Genomic DNA, 15,714 nt, shown 5'->3' with positions numbered 1-15,714 from the left:
GAAGGGGAGGCCCAGGGTTGGTTCTAATTCTACCGATCTTAGCCGTGATGGGAATGCAGCTGAATTTGTCACATTCATAGTGCAGTGCACAATCCTCTGCACCACCATTCCGCCGCATCTAGTTTCACGAGGCAGTAATCGCCGATGATGATCGTAAAGCGCATCCATAACTGCATTTTACAGTCGTGGACCCCTTCATTTCATAGTTTAAACGTGGCCATATGTAACGATAAAAGTAAAGTTGCCACTGCTGTGTGAACAAAGGTGAGGGGATTTAATAATCCTGCAACTGTCTTTGTTGTATAAGGTGCCACGATGGAAAGATGTTAGCTACCTCTCCTGGTATAAAGGAGGCTATGGGTTCGATCCTGACCTTGACGCCTGTTTATTTAAAGTTTGCATGTTCCCCCCATGATCTCGTGGATTTTTATCCGGGTCCTCCGGTTTTCCCCTCCACATTTAGAATCAACATGCATTTAGAGTATTTGGATGCTAGAAATGTCCACACGATAAGCCAGCTCATTGAGCTATCATTTGTGATAGCCAGGTCACTTCTGAAAAAAAGAGCTATAGAGCTTGGCACGTTGGGCCTTACGTGGTAAAATGAATAGTAAAAAAAAATGTTAAAAGTAGTTTCAACTGCTGCATTGGGAAAACTGAACCAGGGATCTATGGATTAGCAGGTCCAGTGTGATGACTGTTATACCACGGCACTGTCCAAGTCTTTGCGGAGGTGTTCTCCATTTAACTTCTAAGGTTGTGGACATTTTTTTTTAGAGGACCCTCGCCCAGTGCCAGGGTTAATGGTTTTGTTTAACGAATGTACACAGGGAAGATAACACTGAAACTAATCTTGGTATCTACCTGATACTTTTGAGAAAGAAACATATTACAAAGTGAATTGACAATAAAGTATTCTAGCTGTCTAGCTCTGAACAAGGGAAATGTTACAAGGTGAGTCCACACAAACTATTCCCCCGGGCTGCTTGACACTCTAAACTGGGATTTAAAACAACGCTAGTCCACACAGGACTATTCTCTCGGTCTGCCTGATAGTTTGAACTGGGATTTAATACAAGGTGAGTCCACATGTACTATTCTCTAAGGGTGCCACGGTGGCAAGGTATTTACTACCTCGCCTGTATAGCCGGTGTGGGCTTACCTGTGATGAATCGCACGTTTAATTGTGTACTCTGCAGTGTAGGGCTTTCGCGACCGATATTATCCATAATACAGGATTTTTTTGGGGTTATTTTGCGTCAATAAAATCTGTCGGTAACGCCACCACCACCAGACACAGCCAATTTGTAAGGTTTGTCACTTAAACAAAACGTACCAATGAGTCACTAGTTCAGCACACCGGTGTGTTGGAGAGTCAACATGCAAAATTTACAATTTGAGTACCATAAAGTTTTGCCGGTCATTACAACTAGCATCATCAGACACCTGCCAGAATTTAGGAGAAATCTTCCTCCAGTTTCGGTCTTAAATAGAGGGATAATACGATGTCATCACCTATGAGCCAATCAAGGGCGAAGACCAGAGGAGGGGGGGGTTAATGTTTTCAGATAAATAAAAATAGATATCATCATGAGACCTCCTTTGCCAGTACCAAAATATGATAATAGGTTTTCCCCAGGTGTTAAGATGTTAAACACCAAACTGAAACCTTTTACAAGGAATCATGTCTGCATTAACCACAATGCTTGTGGTCAGAATCCAAACAAAAAACATACTCTGATAATATATGCATTGTCCTTGAAACTGATATGTCCACACCAGAGACAGCTTTTTTTTGAGCCTTGTCTCAAACGGTGTTAGACCAGAGGCGTCCTCTGGTTTGACCAGAGGCTCAAAAGAAAGCTGTCTCTGGTGTGGACTAATCAGTTTCAAGGTTTCAAGGACAATGCATATATTATCAGAGTATGTTTCTTGTTTTCATTCTGACCACAAGCATTGTGGTTAATGCAGACCTGATTCCTTGTTAAAGGTTTCAATTTTGTGTTTTAACATCTTAACACCTGTTTTGTTGCCAGAAAAAAGGGGAAAACCTGTTATCATAAAATAAATATCTATTATTGGTTTGGTTATTCACAGTTAATTAACATGCATAACGTATGTGCATTAATGTATGTACTTTATATATGTGCATTAATAATGTACATTCTTGACTTAAAGCTTTCTTGACTGCAGGAATTCATATTCTTCGGGTCTTTCGGTAAAGTCACATAGATGTATGTGCATTAATGTATGTCATGTAGATAGGTTCGTTACCGAAAGACCCAAAGAAAAATGTACATTCTGCCGTGAGTCTGATGACAAGGTGGATTTTTCAAAAACCTATCTCCAATATTTCGACCACACCAATGGCAGCATCCCTATGGCATAACGTTGAGTCCCGTTCACTTTCTTCCCGTGGTCTTGTGCGCCAGTAGCTGACGGGGAACGTGGGATGCGTGTCGTCTCTCTCAGTGCCCAGAATGCAGGCATCACGGTCGTCAATGAGGTGGGGCTGGACCCTGGCATCGACCACATGCTGGCCATGAAGTGCTTTGATCAAGCCCGGGAGATGGATGGCCAGGTATGGGCAATGCTGAGTGGTTGCCAATAACCATGGTGAGAATAGACGTCTAACAGTAGATGTGTGGGTGGTTTCAAAGAATGGGTTGAGAATACAGAATGCATTACCAGGTGAGAAGTGGGTATTGTACACAGTGGAAATGTATATATTCGGTGTTTGGGTCTTCATGTATATTTAGTGTGTCCTAATAATTATCGACAATGATAAAAAAAGCAGCGAATCATGTGCTACAGTTGTATGGATGGATGTGGATGTATGAGAGCTACAGTGAGGGAAAAAAGTATTTGATCCCCTGCTGATTTTGTACGTTTGCCCACTGACAAAGAAATGATCAGTCTATAATTTTGATGGTAGGTTTATTTGAACAGTGAGAGACAGAATAACAACAAAAGAATCCAGAAAAACGCATGTCAAAAATGTTATAAATTTATTTGCATTTTAATGAGGGAAATAAGTATTTGACCCCTCTGCAAAACATGACTTAGTACTTGTTGGCAATCACAGAGGTCAGACGTTTCTTGTAGTTGGCCACCAGGTTTGCACACATCTCAGGAGGGATTTTGCCCCACTCCTCTTTGCAGATCTTCTCCAAGTCATTAAGGTTTCGAGGCTGACGTTTGGCAACTCAAACCTTCAGCTCCCTCCACAGATTTTCTATGGGATTAAGGTCTGGAGACTGGCTAGGCCACTCCAGGACCTTAATGTGCTTCTTCTTGAGCCACTCCTTTGTTGCATTGGCCATGTGTTTTGGGTCATTGTCATGCGGGAATACCCATCCATGACCCATTTTCAATGCCCTGGCTGAGGGAAGGAGGTTCTTACCCAATATTTGACGGTACATGGCCCCGTCCATCGTCCCTTTGATGCGGTGAAGTTGTCCTGTCCCTTTAGCAGAAAAACCCCCCAAAGCATAATGTTTCCACCTCCATGTTTGACGGTGGGGATGGTGTTCTTGGGGTCATAGGCAGCATTCCTCCTCCTCCAAACACATGGCGAGTTGAGTTGATGCCAAAGAGCTTCATTTTGGTCTCATCTGGCCACAACACTTTCACCCAGTTGTCCTCTGAATCATTCCGATGTTCATTGGCAAACTTCAGACGGGCATGTATATGTGCTTTCTTGAGCAGGGGGACCTTGCGGGCGCTGCAGGATTTCAGTCCTTCACAGCGTAGTGTGTTACCAACTGTTTTCTTGGTGACTATGGTCCCAGCTGCCTTGAGATCATTGACAAGATCCTCCCGTGTAGTTTTGGGCTGATTCCTCACCGTTCTCATGATCATTGCAACTCCACGAGGTGAGATCTTGCATGGAGCCCCAGGCCGAGGGAGATTGACAGTTCTTTTGTGTTTCTTCTATTTGCGAATAATCGCACCAACTGTTGTCACCTTAAATTTCGATTTAAAGCTTTCGTGACTGCAGGGATTCATCTTCTTGGTTCTTTCGGTAAAGTCACGTAGAAGGGAAGTAATAAAATAATAAAAATAATGAAACATAATAAAACAATTCTCACGACGTTTCGGCCACAACGCAAGCAGCCGTCCTCAGGTGAAAACCAGGTCTGTCGAGGTGACAGCGTCAGATGCTGTTTTATTATTTTTATTATTTTATTACTTCCTTTCTACGTGACTTTACCGAAAGAACCAAGAAGATGTTGTCACCTTCTCACCAAGCTGCTTGGTGATGGTCTTGTAGCCCATTCCAGCCTTGTGTAGATCTACAATCTTGTCCCTGACATCCTCGGAGAGCTCTTTGGTCTTGGCCATGGTGGAGAGTTTGGAATCTGATTGATTGATTGCTTCTGTGAACAGGTGTCTTTTATACAGGTAAAAAGCTGAGATTAGGAGCACTCCCTTTGAGAGTGTGCTTTTATACAGGTAACAAGCTGAGATTAGGAGCACTCCCTTTGAGAGTGTGCTCCTAATCTCAGCTCGTTACCTGTATAAAAGACACCTGGGAGCCAGAAATCTTTCTGATTGAGAGGGGGTCAAATACTTATTTCCCTCATTAAAATGCAAATCAATTATAACATTTTTGACATGCGTTTTTCTGGATTTTTTGTTGTTGTTATTCTGTCTCTCACTGTTCAAATAAACCTACTATTAAAATTATAGACTGATAATTTCTTTGTCAGTGGGCAAACGTACAAAATCAGCAGGGGATCAAATACTTTTTTCCCTCACTGTATGTGGGTATGTGTATAAGTGTGAATAAAAGTTAGCACAATACAGGACACAGTCCATCTGCCAGTCATCTCAGTCCATTAACCCATGGAACCTTGGTCTGTCTCGTGACCTCCTGTCAGCAAGCCTTAAACACTTCACATGGCCTTGGAGTGCACCTAGCCTGGCAGAAGCGCCGTGGGAACATCACCACATATCAGTGTCGAATGGCCGTTGTTGTTGTGTGGGGAGCAATAAGTGTAGTGGTTAGCGCACTGTGCTACTAACCCATCTCCTCAAGATGGATTCCCACTCACGACCAATAAGTGGAGAATATTTGAACTTGCCCTGGGCCTCCCCTACGTCGACTCTGCATTAAATAAGTACCTGGTGCTGTGTGTTAACATCAGCATTGGGGAGACAAAGGCGGCTAGGCTTGGTGTTGGCTACCCTTCCCCTCGTGTGCCGTGCCAGCCTTCATAGGCACTCGCTAACAGCACTGTTAAGGCTGTACGGGGGATCCTTGTCTTTGTTGTGATGTGCAGCATGTGTGTGAATGTGAAGGGGTGTGTGTTAATCTGTATTGGTCCTCATAGATGCTCGCTATAACAACACTTACCCCAACAGTCTGGTAAAGGCTATATGGGTAGTCTTTGTAAATCTATATCTGTGTGTGTGTGTTAATGCGTGTCTTTGTAGGTGGAGTCATACGTGTCATTCTGTGGGGGCCTCTCGGCACCAGAGTTCTCGGACAACCCTCTCCGCTATAAGTTCAGCTGGAGCCCACGCGGGGTGTTGCTCACCTCCATCAACCCCGCTCGCTTCCAAAGACACGGACAGGTGACAGCACGGAGCGTAGCGCAGGGATCGATTTAAATTCAGGATGCTTCGAAAATCAACTTTGCAAAATACCGGCTGAATTTTTTTTCTTTTAGTTGGCCCAATTACATCGAGGAAAAAAAATGTACATCCGAATATTTTGAGAAATGCAGGCCGCCATAGTCATGTGATCACCGCTGCGCATGACAGGGGTGGAGTTGGAAGAGAAGAGGTAGGGGTTGCAATGGTGGGGGAGCACTGGAGGGGGGAGCTGTGGCAACAGGAATCCCTTCCCAAGAGCACATGGTGAGGGAGAGAGACAGACAGGGGGCGAAACGGACACACACACAGAGACCAAGGATGGCGGTGCCAAGCACCGCACGTCATGTGCGCTGTGCCCCCACAGGTGGTGGAGATTCCAGCTGGAGGTTCGGTGCTGGATGCGGTGGAGCCAATCGACTTCATGCCTGGCTTCAGCCTCGAGGGAGTGCCCAACAGGGACAGCCTGAGCTACGTCAAGGACTACGGGGTGCACGACACTACCACGTTCTTCCGAGGCACCCTCCGCTACAAGGTGCGCTACGTAGACGCGAGTCCGTTACGATTCACATCACGAGCGTCACATCCATGTATCGCACGTTATGAGACGGTGCACAAGAGGCTGGTGGCCGTTGCTCATCCTAACATATCACGTCTGACTCGCATGGAAATATTTCCACCTCATCCACTCCCTCCAGCCTTTCCCCTCACATACGTGGGTATCCTCCACGAACTCCACTTTCCTCCCACAGGCAAATACAGGAATTGGTCAAATATCCCAATGCAAGATCCCCTTGAAGGGAAAATATTGAGACTCAGTGAGGTTTTTTTGGATGAATATAAATGACGTCACGGTTAGTGTAATGGTGATCTATTTTGCGTATCTTGATAGGCAGAGAGTACGTTCCACGTTTGTAAATTGTACGAATACGTTGTGTGAATGCAGGTCCGCATCGTTAAACTTTTTTTCCTTAACACAGTTGCTGAGCACAGACCCAAATGCCCAAAACGTCATGTGGGCCAGCAACATCAGAGTTGTAACAGATAAGCGTGAACACTGTTTAATTGAATTGAGCAGGGTTATACGAGCTTGGGTAAAGATATGATGGGAAAGAGAGCTGATACGTTGCTGTGTGTTTGTGTGGATGTTTTTGCTTGTGCTGTGGACGAGTGCAGGGCTATTGCAGAGTGGCCAAGGCGTTTGTGCAGCTGGGGCTGATCAGCACGGAGCCACATGCGGCCCTGCAGCCCGGGGCTCCCGCTCTCACTTGGGTGCGTAGCACAAACACTTTACCCTCTTTAAAATCATAACTATAATAATAATTACATTCGTATGGCGCTTAACGCTTTCCCTTTCCGAGATGTTTGCAAGTTGCAGGAAAGGGGATGTCCTGTTCACCTCTGTATTTCGGAACACGCAAGCGGTTAACGTTAATTTTATTTAAGAGAGGCATGGCGCCGCTGTTTTTAAAGACATTGTACTCACCGCATAGAACTGTAGCGACACAACCGCACTCTGATAGCTGGTGCCAAACTGTGCCACACGCCCTCCCGCATGGTCTTTTAATTTCGATTCCATTCAGCATCGATTCCGTTCCAATGACGTACACATACGTAATCAGAACGTAATCAGAAGAAACACGGGAATGGGTTAAAGGCCTCAGAAACTCAAAGCACTTTAAAACACATCTCATCTCAAACATTCAAACAGCATCCCCCCGCATTGGCAGCTGTCCCGGGGTGGCACAAAGTGGCTATTGGCACCTGGACTGTAAATAGGCAGTAGCCTACCATTAGGGGTGATGATTGCTGCTATGTGTAATCCCAATTGAGAAATTAGTAGGTTTTTTTATATTTGGAAAATTTGGACCCCGATAGAAGGCCATGGCACACATGGCCTACTCGTCTTGAATTATATCAGGGGGTCTTTATTGACTATTGTAAAGCAGCAGGGTGCATATTTTATGCTTAACACAAAGCGGTCGCCGCTTCAATGCATCATGCTCCTCCGCTCTGCTCCTGCTCCCCTGCCACCCCCCCCCCATCGTTATCTTTTATCTCGTTATGTGTTGTTGTAAAGCATTATGGATAAAGGCATATAATACATAGGACTACGTTCATTGTCTTCACTTATAAATATATATATTTAGTCCCATTGGCCTAGTGTAGGGGTCAGCCATTTTTTTTAATTTTGTAAAAAAACCTCTTTCAAAAGCTGTAATGTGTGTGAACACTAGACAGTGGCCTGTAATAAATAAGGTCACGAAGCAGTCTTTATTGAGCTGCATGCGGCTCCGGAGCCACAGGTTGCCGACACCTGGCTTTTTAGGCCAATGTCGTCCAGCGGCAAACTGGACCGGTCTCGACTTCCTGGGTGTCATCAGCAGTCAGGCTTGTTAAGCAAATGCTGCTGGGTAACATTATGCTGGAAAACCAATCGCTCTAAAAAATATATATGTGGGTGTGTAAATAGAGGAAGGAGTTCTGCCCAATATATTCTCTCTCATAATCAACGTTTTTGGCTTAGATCGCGTTATTTATAAATGTGTTGTAACCCTCCACCACCCGACACGGCCAATCAGTAAAAAAGTGTCACGTTGACAAAAGACAAATAGTTCACTACTTTAGCCCACCGGTGTGTTGAAGCGTGAAACCACAACATTTACAATCTTTGAGTATGACGTTTCGTTGGTAATTGCATCTCCCTATTGTACAGGACAGCAGGGTGACGCAGTGGTAACACTCGTGCCTCGCAGGAAGGGGCTGGATTCGATTCCCGACTCGATTGCCGTTGTGTATGGAGTTTGTATGTTCTCCCCCTGCTCTGCATGGGTTTCCTCCAGATTTCTGTGGTTTCCAAAGCAAAAAAAAACCTACAATGAGAATAGATCTTCCCCTTTTTTCTGGCAACAAAACAGGTGTTAAGATGTTAAAACACCAAACTGAAACCTTTTACAAGGAATCATGTCTGCATTAACCACAATACTTGTGGTCAGAATGCAAACAGAAAACATACTCTGATAATATATGCATTGTCTTTGAAACTGATTGGTCCACACCAGAGACAGCTTTCTTTGGAGCCTAGTCTCAAAAGGTGTTAGACCAGAGGACGCCAAAAGGTGTACAGCCCAAAGACAATGCACTATCAGAGTAATGAGAGCTCGGTGTGAGCAGCTACATCATGGGGCCTCCTTTGCCAAGTACCAAAATATGAGTATAGGTGTTCCCCTTTCTTCTGGCAACAAAATGTAACTGGCATTAGCCAATATATACCAATGCTGAAAAAATACCTCAAAATCACTCAATTGGGATCGCACAAGGCAATGTCGCTCCCTACCATGAACCTGGCAGGACCCTCCTGAAAAAGAGTCTTGATGCTCTGCAAATCTTTCCTGGGTAGACGAACATCATAGCGACACATGCCCGCGTGTGCTGTGTCTGTGTCGCGCAGAGGCAATTGATGTGCTCCGTGCTGGGCGTGGACGAGGGAGGGGCGGCCCTGGAGGAAGCCGTGCTGGCTCGCCTGAGCGGCAACGAGCAGAGTCTGCGTGCCCTGCAGCAGTGAGATCAGGGCCCTCGCGCCCAAACACGCACGCAGAGGCCTCACGAAGCCGCTCCACAGCACGGCACCATACCTGTCAACCCATATGGTTTACCTGTATTCTTGTACAGGGAAATTGAGTTTTCAGGTCCATACGGCATACAGCCGCTTCAATACGGGCAAAAGAATGTGTCTATTTGTGTTTGTCCCTTTTGATGGGACTTTCTAGGATGAACGTTAATATTTATATGGGCATGGGTGACCAATAAGGTCTGAATTTGTCTGTAATAAGGTAGGCACTAATAAGGGCTTGACAGGTATGCGGCACCGATGCACGCCAGGGGGTTATGCTGAGGGAGAGTTCAACGCATGTGATCAGAGAACAATCGCAAATCACGGTTACCAAAATGACTGCCTGAGAAAGGCAAGTGGGCATGGGTAGGACACATGATGGCCATTGGACAAGAGTGGTAACGGAATGCCTATAACTACACTTATCACAGTGCTTCGTGGATTTTCTATAGACATGAACAGTTAATCTTCCCCAATTAAAAACAGTAACGAGTGTAATTGGTCAAACAGCCCTGTAGAGTACCCTGCTGAAAACGTCTTGAGGTTCAGTGAGGCCTTCCCAAGTAAATAAAGTAAACATTGTTACTATCAATGACTATTCGACTTAAAATTACACTGGCCAAACTTTGAAATCTGGTTTAATGCATATTACTGTGTCTTTACAGTACCATATGTCTGCTAATGTGAAGTAAACTCAACTGCATTGTGTTGCCAAGTCAAAGCAAAGTATATTCATGCTCAGTAACAGTACTGGGGTCTTGCTCACCTCTACTGGCAGCCTGAGCAAGAGGTGACATAATTCCATATTGAGCTGGCAGGAGTTTTTACAGTTATAGTCTTCTGGAACATCTCAAAATGAGAAGAGAAGTAGTGCTTACCTGAGTGATATCACCTCCAATTAGCACGGTCGGTTACGTATGGTACAAAGGAAGAACAAACATACATACATACAGAGAAGCAAAGACTGAGATGGTCCAGGTATGCGGTGAGGAATGGGCTCAGTTCATGTTGTGAAGTCTTTGATAGAGGGAGAAAGCGGGCAGAATCGGGGAGACGACGAAAGAAAAAGCCTGTCAGGGAAGGAGTTGTGAGAACGGAACAAGGCGTGGCGTTTATGGGAGCGAGCAACAGAATGGAACAAGCTGGCAAGGAATCCAGACCTCAGGTGCTCGGAGTAAACAGGCATAGGGAGGGAAGACCAGGACAGGAGCCATGAACGGATTGTGCTTGGTGCTGTTTCAGGTTGGGGCTGCTGGGAGCGCAGCTAGTGAGAGAGGCCCCCAGCCTCGTCGACGCCTTGGCCGCCCACCTGGAGGAGCGGCTTTCCTTTGGTAGGGCAGTTTGGGGCGCTGCTGTGACGAGATGTTAACTGCCTCGCCATGGTATGCAGGAGGTCGTGGGTTTGATCCCGGTCCTGGCACCTGCTGTATATTTGTAATTTGTATGCGTCTCCCTGTGGTAGTGTGGATTTTTCTCTGGGTCCACCGGTTTTCCAACCACTTTTGGCTGCTAAAAATTTCCACGTGATAAGCCACTTCGTTCCTGAAAAAGATCTACATATCTCAGTGAGCCTTACCTGGCAAGATAAAATAAAACATAGTTTAATAGTTTACAGCTGAATTTCATTTGTATATATTCCACTCGGGATGCCATTCCCTCTGGGGGGTGAAAGCTGCCCGTTCTATTGCCGTGTAGCACTCGGTGAGTGGGGAGCAGACAGCCGAGTGAGCAGCGCGGGGAAGGTGAGGTAAAGATCGAATGCGATCCCCAGTGTGCGACGAGCAGTCCCTGCCTCTACCCTCCTGGAGTGTGGCCTCTGGTGGCATTACAACATTGTCCATAAATATTCCAAAGATTATCACTTGTGCACATGCGCTAATTGCATGCATGTAACATATAAATATATAGCAAGCCAGAGGGTAGTATTATGTAAGAGCAGATTGTGGAGGTCTGGTGTCAACTCTGAAACAGTTGCAGGATTTGGCATAAGCAAAAGTGCAATGGCATTGGCCATGATTACATATTTACTATAAAGTAAAATTTAGCTCCAAAAATGAAATATGTCGCACAAAATAGAATCAAAATTACGTTTGCTGACTTTGGAAAGCGCAGGGATTTGTTCAGTTATCAAGTCGATGCTGGTAACGCCGTCCGATAGAGGTCGTGCAGTGGTGCTGAGCAGTGGCGGTGCGTACGGCGTGCGCAGGTCCTGACGAGCGTGACCTGGTCATCCTGAGGAACGAGGTGGTCGTGCGCCTGCCCACCGGCGTGCGTGAGAAGACGGTGGTGAACCTGGTGTCCTACGGAGACCGCGACGGCTACTCGGCCATGGCCAAGACCGTGGGCTACCCCTGCGCTATCGCTGCCAAGATGGTGCTCAGCGGTACAAGGCTCAAAGCTCGCTCTTGCGCACGCATGCATGCAGGGTCCCATGCACACGATGGCGAATGTCCCTCCTGGTGCCAGTGTTCAGAAAATCGTGCCACTGCCTCCGATAGCAAGGAGGCAATTTTGGTTAATTTCATCAGGATATGAATCCAGCGCTTAACGCTGTTAATTCGTTTGACGGCTATGCAATACTCAGTGCTGTCGCTATTCCTAGTCCGGGATATATCGAGCAAGGTGCGATACCGGAAGTAAGCATAGCTCTAGGTAGAGTGGCAGGTTATATATATTTAAAAAAATGAGGGAGTATTGGATGAGTCAGCAGAAAATTCAGTATGAGCTGGCACATTGGCTGAATTGCTCAACTCCTTGCCCTGCTCAGATGATAAAATAACTTTGAGATATAAAAACACAACGATTTCCACATTGGCAACTCTATAAAGACAACACCAGTTGGTCAGACCTGTGGTGGGAGAGAAAGAATGCATTGCTTTGAGACATAAAGGCACACTAACACCTCGGCCTATGCCATTAGAATAACTAACAATTGGCATTGTGTCAGTGGTGAGAACGTTTCCAATTAAATTGACTAGGAGTTTCTTCATAATGTCAGACGTTTCATATGAAGCCTTACAGCTCCTATGGATGGAGGACCAATGCCATACCCAATGTTTGAATGTAGTGAGACAACTTACAGTTGTACAACTAATGTGTGCAGCGGCGATTGGCAAACTCCAAGCTTTTTAAGGACACGCAGAGCCCAATACGTGTTTTACAGTCCTCTGCATTCACATGTAACTTTGCGCACATCCATTGATTTGTTCACATGGAGAGACAAAGCCACCGAGGTGGAAAGCCTGGATTTACCCAACCCTGATTTACATTTAGACTAATTTTGCAATCAACAGATCTCTCACAAAACATGCGTTGTGTACAACATTGTTTCCCAACATATGCTATAGGGATTACAGTGACATGGAAGTAAACTAATAATGGAATTCCAGGCCGCCCTGGACACCCATAAGCATTCGTTTCACACACACAGCTTGGTGCTGAGACACAAGTCAAGACTAGCCAAAAATGGCTCTTAACCCTAGCAACCATCAATATATAATTACTGTAGGCTGACGGATGAGATGTTGTTTACCGGTAAAGATCTGTGAGTGTGTGATGCTCTGACACGTAGCCCCCTGTATGACTGCAGGAGAGATCTGGGAGAAGGGCATGGTGATACCTCTAAAGCCTCGCATCTACCAACCCCTGCTGGAAAGAATCCGTGCCGAGGGCATCATCTACTCTGACAGCACCACTGTCCAGTAGCGCCACCGAAATCCCTCGCGTCACCACTCCCCCAGCGCCACCATTCCCCCAGCGCCACCACTCCTAGCGCCACCGCACTCCACCAGCACCATTTCGCTTTTTCAACTATTCATTTTCCAAGTGTCAGCAACTCTTCCCAGTTATGAGTTGTCTCTGCTGTGAATGTTCTGCTCACTTAATGTTTTGTTTTTATGACTTTACAGTCATTTTGTAAACGCTAAATAACGTTTTATTTCTTCTCAAACAATGGGACAGAGCTTAAATCTATTGATGGCCCTGAGTCAGTTGAGGAAATTCCATATCTCTCCCTGTGGTAGCATGGATTTTTCTCCGGGTCCACCGGTTTTCCCTCCACTTTTAGAATCGATGTATTTGGCTGCTCGAAATTTCCACATGATAAGCCACTTCGTTGAGCTATCATTTTGGCCAGGTCGCGCCTGAAAAAGATCTACATAGCTCAGTGGGCCTTACCTGGCAAGATAAAATAAAACATAGTTTAATAGTTTACAGCTTAGTTTCATTTGTATGTATTATTCCACTCGGGATGCCATTCCTTCTGGGAGATGAAAGCTGCCTGTTATGTTGCCGTGTAGCACTCGGTGAGTGGGGAGCAGACAGCCGGGCGCATTCATAAAACTACCACTCTTGACTTTTAGTGGTAATAATTTTACTACTCCAGTGCAGTGATAAGCTGAGTCGACCCCTAACCGGGATTTCAACGTGCAGCCTTCCAATCGCGAGTTATACATGCTAACCTAAGTATGGGATTAATATTGCACTAAGTTAAATCCACAGGTCCACTGGAAGTAACGCATACATTTCTGTACCATGGACACACAAAGTCGAATCAAAGGAAGCTCGCTCAATGTAAAATAGGTTCCTTCGGTGAAGTGCTTTTAAAGTTCTACACCAACACCCATGCAATGGGACCAATACCCATGCAATGGGACCAATAATACACTTTCATACCTTACCCTTCGAACAGCTTCATGAATTTGTGAACATTTGGCCTTGTGGTTTTGCGGTAATGTTAGTACAAATATGCATACGTTTTCTTTGCATTTAGTTTTAATACACATTGCATCGAGCGTCGTTACCATATCTTTTGGTCTTCAGAAGCAATGGCAAGCGTGCCATGGTGCCTTTTTCCACCGGGGAGCAGTTTGTGTTTTGTCCACCGGTTGGACCAATGAAGCCTGCCTGACTGAGTAGGAAACGGTTTCGAAATGCTGTATTAACGCATTGTTACAATGGGCAGGAATATGCACGACTTCCTGGATGACTGAAAAGGTCAGCCATAGTCATATAACTGAATGTGTGGGAAGTTGGCTCTATATAATGAGCAGTATAATGCTTTGTAAACTTCACTGTCGTGCGGTTTCCCATTGCACGTGGAAGCAACGGCAAGCATACCAATATAATAAAGGTTTTTTGATTAGATCGCAGAAATATAAATGTGTGGAAACCCTCCACCACCCGACACAGCCAATTAGAGATTTGTCACGTAAACAAAACAAATAGTTACTACTTCAGCCCACCGGTGTATTGGATTTGTTGTGGATTTACTCTCCAACACACCGGTGGGCTGAAGTAACTATTTGGCGTCTTGTTTACATGACAAATCCCTTACTAATTGACTATTGGGTGGTGGAGGCTTTCGACACATTTATACTTACACGATCTAACCCAAAAACCTTTATTATTTATAGTTTAATAACATTTACATATGTGAATAACTTAGCATTTCCAAAACTTTGAAATCTGTATCATGTACGTATTTCGTACATATAACCACGGACACGAGTGCTGTTTATTTTCTAATGCTTGAAGTGCAATTTAACGCTTTGTGTAACCTGTTTTCTATTGCTGTAACAAATCACATGTGAGCAGCACTATTGGTTGTAAACTAGAGAAGCCAAAGTGTGATACAAACACTGCGTGTACATACAGGCCGTAACTGTCCAGTCGGGGATCCTGTTAATGTGGTGGGTACGAAATCCAGTCCAGTACTCTCTTTAATCGGTCACACGTCTCCCCATATGCCGCATGATGACTGCATCGATGCAACAGAATTACACATTTACAAAAATAAAATATAAATTTGTCTGCCATCGTTTCAGGTGTCTCAATTTGAGGCACAACAAATGCTGCCCGACTTGTCTTGCTGAAATGCAGAACATGTTAATACCTGGAATCGTTTCTTCAGAACAGTTTTAATTACACAGATTTGGGAAATTCCCAGTGTGTGGGTTTTCATTCACATTCTCCCGCCTGGCAATGGTGTTGACTGTCCTGCGCACAGGCGAACTGGAAGGCTCCATGAACAGGGCAGAGCAACCCTGCAAACACTCCCAACATTATAATGCCTTTCATGGGGGTATTTGAGAGTTGGAATCTCGCCAAAAATTTGTGAGCATCTTTGGCAGAATAAGACACAAATCCAAAAGGCGTTTCCTTCATGGTGTTATATTTATACACGTGTAGTGTCGTCTCTTCTTCCTTCCTCGAGGCGTGTGTGTGCGTGTGGCGTGCGGCACACACACTTCGTTGGAGACGAGGTAGTCGCGGGAGGCACCGTCTCTCTTTTTATTAGTTCACACCACAAACTCCGGCCTCCTCTCTCTCGGCCACGCTGCTACACTGCCTGGCCCAGACACCACCCTGTCCACATTGCACTGACGGCGTCGACCGAGACAGCCAACTACTGTCCGGCCGCGCAATGATCAGGTGAAGGCGGCGACGACGACGAGACGAGTCCACTTCCAGAACCGAGAGCCCGGAGCTCTCGCTCTCCGCTG

At 45.4% G+C, this 15,714-nt stretch overlaps 1 protein-coding gene across 5 annotated transcripts in view; it reads left to right on the top strand.

The window, feature by feature from the left end:
- The window catches only part of AASS (aminoadipate-semialdehyde synthase), a 57,130-nt gene extending 42,105 nt beyond the window's left edge, over nucleotides 1–15,025 (top strand). For 4 of the 5 annotated variants that reach the window (XM_078860792.1, XM_078860789.1, XM_078860790.1 and 1 more), the window contains 8 exons: nucleotides 2,473–2,581; nucleotides 5,440–5,580; nucleotides 5,966–6,133; nucleotides 6,775–6,870; nucleotides 9,050–9,159; nucleotides 10,454–10,542; nucleotides 11,418–11,594; nucleotides 12,801–15,025. In XM_078860792.1, the coding sequence (XP_078716918.1) occupies nucleotides 2,473–2,581; nucleotides 5,440–5,580; nucleotides 5,966–6,133; nucleotides 6,775–6,870; nucleotides 9,050–9,159; nucleotides 10,454–10,542; nucleotides 11,418–11,594; nucleotides 12,801–12,916 (1,006 nt within the window). In that variant the 3' untranslated portion in view covers nucleotides 12,917–15,025. Of the gene's footprint in view, nucleotides 1–2,472; nucleotides 2,582–5,439; nucleotides 5,581–5,965; nucleotides 6,134–6,774; nucleotides 6,871–9,049; nucleotides 9,160–10,453; nucleotides 10,543–11,417; nucleotides 11,595–12,800 lie in introns of those variants that run through there. The other variant, XM_078860793.1, reaches the window with a different exon arrangement.
- Nucleotides 15,026–15,714: the final 689 nt, after the last annotated feature.

The sequence above is a fragment of the Lampetra fluviatilis genome, chromosome 11, assembly GCF_964198595.1.
Source record: "Lampetra fluviatilis chromosome 11, kcLamFluv1.1, whole genome shotgun sequence".
Taxonomy (NCBI): domain Eukaryota; kingdom Metazoa; phylum Chordata; class Hyperoartia; order Petromyzontiformes; family Petromyzontidae; genus Lampetra; species Lampetra fluviatilis.
The sequence above is the reverse complement of the archived record's forward strand: the minus strand, read 5'-3'. Positions and strand labels throughout refer to the sequence as shown.